Source organism: Rattus rattus, chromosome 1 (genome assembly GCF_011064425.1).
Source record: "Rattus rattus isolate New Zealand chromosome 1, Rrattus_CSIRO_v1, whole genome shotgun sequence".
Classification (NCBI taxonomy): domain Eukaryota; kingdom Metazoa; phylum Chordata; class Mammalia; order Rodentia; family Muridae; genus Rattus; species Rattus rattus.
Genome location: NC_046154.1, coordinates 160064184 through 160070531, shown reverse-complemented (window position 1 = coordinate 160070531; position 6348 = coordinate 160064184). Strand labels below are relative to the sequence as shown.

Here is a 6348-nt window from a genome sequence, read left to right as displayed (position 1 = left end):
CTTACAATACATTGTTTTTAGAATATTTGCTGCCTGGTATGACTCTCACACAGAGAGGCCAAGAATCAGTGATGAGAAGAAAGGAGAAAGCAAAGAGAAAGAGCAGGGCTGAGGTTCCTGGGCTCCTGAGTTTAGCTGAGGACATCCCCCCATCTCAGGATGTGCTTTTATTAGGACACTGTCCCACCTCAGAGCTGTGGCTCATGGGCCACCGTGTTTCAGGATGCCCATCCATTGGGATACTTTTTCTTCTCATAGCTGTATGATTTCTGGGCTCCTGAGTCCCAGGGCACCTTCTCATCAGAATAGGAAGGGCAACACTCCAGAATTTTAAGTAAAACTCTCAGTGTCAACATTTCAGCCTCTCTCTTCAAGGTTATGTTCTCATGCCTGTCTGCCTTTCATGGTGCTAACTTGCATTTGGGGCTGGGGAGGTGTGTTTCTCCAGTAAGAAGCAAAGCAAAGAATCTTCTTAGAACACACACACCACACACACACACACACACACACACACACACACACACACACACACACACACACACACACACACACACACGGAGTAATATAGGATTGCAGGAACAGATCTTTTTTCTCTAACACCTGGAAGATAATCTGTTAAGCCGCATACATACTGAGTATTCTTTATGTTTCTAATTTTCACAAAAATCTTGGGCCTAAAACACAAACCAACTTATTTGATTATAGGTGAGAGTGAGTTAGTAACAACGATACCACCATGTTACTGAGTTCATAGTTTATGTCTATGCTGTTACTTCACACTCTATATTTTTGCTAGGATCCAAGAATTTGGGAACTAATACACAATGAGAACCAAGTTCAAGCCAGAAAAATACCTTTATTCAGAAACTGGAATATCAGGGAGATAGCTGGGTTCAGGATCCAAATTGTGGGGGGATAGGGGCAAGACAGAGTAACCTTTTTAAAGCAAAAAGTTACAAATTAAGTGGGTCAGGGGCAAGAGAAGAGGCAACCAATTGGGTACATGCATGTTGCATGTTTCCCACTATCATTCATTCATTCATTCATTTATTCATTTTTCACTTTACATCCACTCACCACCCCCTTCTTAGTCAACCTCTCCTACATTCCTTCCCCTATGTCCCTCCTCTTCTACTCTGAGTGGGTGGGGGCCCGATATCCAGGGGATTTTTCACTGGTTTCTATGCCTGGCATCTTAAGTGGGTTACTACTACTGTCAAGTACCTCAAATGACTTTCTTGATAACAGATGGCAATTGCAATTGCTGTGTATCTGGGTGCTAACCAATAAAACCTAGGGTGGAATATTGTGATCTAGGTTCATATGGGGAACTTGGTATCAGAAGCCACTGTTATGAATTCAGCTATCTCTTAGAATTTAGTCTAATACAAAATGGAGACTATATACAAGATGGAGTCTCTGAAGCTAAAGAGGCCCCGACAGTTTGATTTCATGATTGATTTCATGATTAATAACATTTAGTCTTCTTAATCAGTTATTTTCAGAGCTGAAAATTCACTGAAAGTCATCAAAATTGCATAAAATGAGCATATATAGGTTTGATAAATACAATAGGTGTCAGATCATACAAGTAGAAAAATCATTTGATTATTTTTTCAGAGAGAAATAAGGGCCATCACTTGGTGATACAATGAAATTTGCAATTTTGACTAGGATTGAATACTGGAAAAGAGCAAGTATATTTAAATGTACATGGGAGTGATGAATAGATGGTTAACCATAATGGTTGGATTTTGTCATAGGAATAGATATTAATAAGAATAGATAATCTTACTATCATTTTCAATTATTAAACCTACCATTTTATGAAAGATAAAGCAATAGACATGTTAGACAAGGAAGCCTAAGATTTTTTTCATCCGCGACAGAATGCATGTTGTAGAAATTAATGCTAACATACAGAAGAAAAAATTTTGTTGTTGTTTTCAGCCAAAATTCATTACACATTTAATTTGAACACATATAGCTTGAAATTCCTTAAACTTTCAAATGAGGCATAAAATAAAACTTGGATTTCCTACTTCAAACTGGTACAGTGCAATGCTAGTGTTTATGACATGGAAATGAAAATTAAACAGATATATTTTGTCTTTGTAACATTTATAATAAGAGAAGCAAGAGTTGGCCTCCACGTTTGTATGGAACAGGTACATTCTCATACACACACCCACATACTAAAGAAATTTATAATAATAATAAGGAAGAAAGCAAATTGAGAGGACAATGTATATCTCTGCCTTCTACATGAATGTGAATACACATGCACATATGTACACACAATAGAATGTCAGAGTACAAAGTATTTTCCTGACCTTACCAAGCATCATTCTATTAATAAGTTTTTATTTTTAAAAATACTTTTAATTTCAACTATCTCCAGGGTTAATTCTATCTTATTCATTTCTTTGAGATGACAGTTTATTTTTACCATTAGGAAATAAATCTAGTTCCTTAAACCGGACAAGCATTTTCTTCCAAAATGCAAAGGTTTTTGTAATGTATATCTTTATGGAAGACTAGGGGTTATCTTACTAAAGTAGTTGAAAAGTTTAGAGTACCAACAAAGGAATAGCTCTGAAAGTAAAGTGGATAGGTTCTGTAAATGTTCAATGTTATATAGGTTTAGATTGAGCACAGGGACCCCAATGGAGGAGTCAGGTAAAGGACTAAAGGAGATGAAGGTGTTTGCAACTCTAGAGGAAGAACAAAAATATCAACCAACCAGTCCTTCCCAGAGTTCCCAGGGACTAAACCACCAACCAAAGAGTAGACATGGAAGTACTCACAGCTCCAGCAGCATATGTAGCAAAGAATGGTTTTATCTAGCATCAGTGGGAGTATAGACCCTTGGTCCTGAAGGCTCAATGCCCAAGTTTAGGGGAATGCCAAGGCAGTGAGGTAGGAGTGGTTAGGTGGGTGGGGAGCACCTTTATAGAAGCACAGGGAGGGGAGATGGGATAGGTGGTTTGCAGAGAGGAAAATGGGAAAGGGGATAACATTTGGAATGCAAATAAATAAAATATCCAACAAAAAAGAAAATTTATAAATATACAAATATATAAATATGTAAAATATTGGATTTAAAAATATTAGCTTGTATTAACTGGAATCATAATTCATTATTAGTATCCTGGTCTAGCAAGTGTGAAATTATGTTTTGATTAATTCCCTGTTCCTTGAACACATAAAAGAATCTTTCTTGGAGATGTGGAAAAAAATCTAAAGGAGAAAATTGAACCAGACAAGAATAATTGGTATTATTTAAATCTCCATTCTTCATTTCCTTCATAAAGTGATAGTATAGTCACTTTTTTAATTGATAGTGAATCAATTTAATACTTTCATCATAGTTAACAGAGGTGTTGTTAGAATACCACAGGAAAAGAAAGGTTATGGGGAGCATACACACATTTTAGGAAGCCATCAGAAATCTCAAACTATCTCTAGGCAGCATTATGCAGTTTTCCACACATGTGTGTGTCAGGCAAGTGTTCTCCCAGACTCTCTTTTTCTCACATGTAATATTCCTGATGCATTCTTTATTTTTTCTATTCATGCCATTGACTTGAAAAAAATCATAATGGGTAGAAATAATTATACAGGGTGTTACTCTGATTCTCTTACCTCGCTACTATTTGTCCATTTGGGTAGGGTCTTCTGTGTATCTTTGCCCATTATCAAATTGTGTGACTCATTAGTCAATTTCGAGAGCTAAATACATATGTGTGTATATTACCTATATATGTCTATAACAAAAAACTTATTTTAAACATCAAATATTAACAATTATATTACCTATATATGTCTATAATAGAAAATGTTCATGTGTCAAATACTAACAATTTATAGATAAAGGACATGCTGCTGTTTATCACCGTGTGCTTTTTTTCCCTTTTTTTAAATTAAAATTTATTTGTTTACTTTACCATCTGATTGTGCTGCTTGTCTCAGGCTTTCCTCTCCCACCAGTCCTACTTTATCAAGTCCCTCCTCCACCCACTTACCCTCTCTTTCTCCTCAAAAAAGGGGAACCACCAATTGGGTTTTACCCTTCTCTATGAAATCCAGTTGCAGTATGCCTAAGCATATTCTCTTCCACTGAAGGCATCAGAGTCAGGAACAGCCTTCAGTCCAATTGTTAGGGGACCCCCATGAAGAGCATTCTTTTCCTTTTTTTAGGGGATATGTTTTTAATTACATTTCAAAAGTTATCCCAGTTCCTGGTTTCCCATCTATAACCCCCTAACCTATCCCCCAACCCCCTTTTCAATGAGGGTGAACCCCCAACCACTCACCCCTTTCTGCCTTCCTGCCCTAACATTCTCCTATAATGGGTGTCCAGTCTTGGCAGGACCAAGGGCTTCTCTTCTCATTGGTGCCGAACAAGGACATCCTCTGCTTCATATGCAGCTGGAGCCATGGGTACTCTTTGGGTACTGGTTTAGTTCCTGGGAGCTCTTGTTGGTTGGCATCGTTATTCTTATGAAGTTCTAAGTCCCTTCAGCTCCTTCAGTCTTTTCTCTAACTCCTCTAGTAGGGATCAAATTCTCAGTACAGTGGTTGACTGCTAGCATTCACCTCTGTATTTGTCATGGTCTGACAGAGCCTCTCAGGAGACCGCTATATCAGGTTCCTGTCAGTATGCACTACTTGGCATTGTTTGGGTTTGGTGGCTATATGGGGCTGGATCCCCAGGTTGGGCAGACTCTGAATGGCCATTCCTTCAGTCTCCGCTCCAAACTTTATCTCCATATACCACCATGAATATTTTTGTGTTCCCTTTTAAGGACTGAAGCATTCACAATTTAGTTGTCCTTCCTTTTGAGCTTCATGTGGTCTGTGGATTGTATCTTGGGTAATTTGAGCTTTTGGGCTAATATCCATTTACCAGTGAGTGCATACCATGTGTGCTTTTTTGTGATTGTATTATCTCACAGCATAATATTTTCTAGTTCCATCCATTTGCCTATGACTTTCATGAAGTCATTGTTTTTGATAGCTGAGTAGTATGCCATAGTCATTTCTTTGAGAAAGATGTGATCCTGTGCACTGTATTAATGAATGCCTTTTTCACTTGCTGATTCCTCAAGGTATAGATAAAAGGATTCAGCAGTGGAGCCACTGAGGTATTGAGGATAGAAATTCCCTTGGAAATAGATACTCTTTGCTTGACTGATGGTTTAAGGTACATGAAGATGCAGCTGCCATATGAGAGGGTTATCACAATCATGTGAGAAGAGCATGTAGAGAAAGCCTTTTTCCTTTGGGCAGTTGAAGGAATTTTTAGAATTGTCATAGCAATGTAGGTGTAGGATATAATCACCATTACCAATGTGAGTAAGAGTGTCACCAAAGCTGAGACAAATCCCATTGTCTCCAGGAACTGGGTGTCTGTGCAGGAAAGCTGGATGAGTGGAGTGGTGTCACAGTAGAAATGATCAACAATGTTGGAATCACAGAAGTCAAGATTCAAGCCTAACACCAATGGTGGAAAGATGATTAAAAATCCAGCAAGCCAACAACTTAGGAGCAGCTGCACACAGACCTTATTGTTCATGATGGTCATGTAGTGCAGGGGCTTGCAGATGGCTACATACCTGTCATAGGACATAGCTGCAAGCAGGTAAAATTCCGATGCTCCAAGAAAAAAAGCAAAAAACACCTGAGTGGCGCAACTGTTATAAGAAATGGTTTTGTCTCCAGTTGCCATAGTAACAAGCAATTTGGGTATGCATGTAGTAGTGTAGGAAATTTCTAACAAGGAAAAATTCCGAAGGAAAAAATACATGGGTGTCTTCAGGTGAGTATCCACCAGGGTGAGTGTGATGATGGTCAGATTGCCAGTGATGCTGAGCAGATAGGTAAGAAGCAGGAAGATGAATAACACAACTTTCCAATGTGGATCATCAGTCAAACCTGCTATGATGAAAATTGTCACTCTTGTGTGGTTCTTCATTGTGATCCTCTGAATGTTAACAGATTTAAATGGAAGAGAAAGGAGGTGGGGGAACAGGTATCCCTCCAGAACTGTACTAATGATAGATCATGTTGAAATACCAAAAACATTGCAAAAGCCAGTTTTCAGACAAAGCCACATTTCTAAAAAGGGCTATACCAAGAAAATCATAGTTTATTACTTAGAGGTTATAACAAACAGGAATAAGAATATTAATTTTAATTTTTCTCTAGAACAATCTATATTATACAGTTATCTGTTCATCTCTTTTAGGTGACCAAATTATTAGAAAATTGAAAACATGGAGACAAAAAAGGGTGTTTTGTTGAGAGAGAGATAAAAACACACACACACACACACACACACACACA

At 38.0% G+C, this 6348-nt stretch overlaps 1 protein-coding gene across 1 annotated transcript; it reads right to left on the bottom strand.

Moving 5' to 3' along the window:
- Positions 1–593: 593 nt before the first annotated feature.
- On the bottom strand, positions 594–5977 carry LOC116889900 (olfactory receptor 6C74-like). Its single transcript, XM_032890723.1, has 2 exons — positions 5063–5977; positions 594–614 (listed from the first exon to the last, which is right to left on the bottom strand). The coding sequence occupies exons 1-2, from the start codon at positions 5975–5977 to the stop codon at positions 594–596; spliced, it is 936 nt and encodes a 311-aa protein (XP_032746614.1).
- Positions 5978–6348: the final 371 nt, after the last annotated feature.

Bases quoted from the DNA above. Each gene is read 5' to 3' on its own strand.
- LOC116889900 (XM_032890723.1), bottom strand. From the start codon at position 5,977: ATGAAGAACCACACAAGAGTGACAATTTTCATCATAGCAGGTTTGACT. The intron at 615-5,062 runs ATCACATCTTTC...ATGCGGCTTAAC, and splicing joins TCATTAATACAGTGCACAGG to AGATTATCTTCCAGGTGTTA.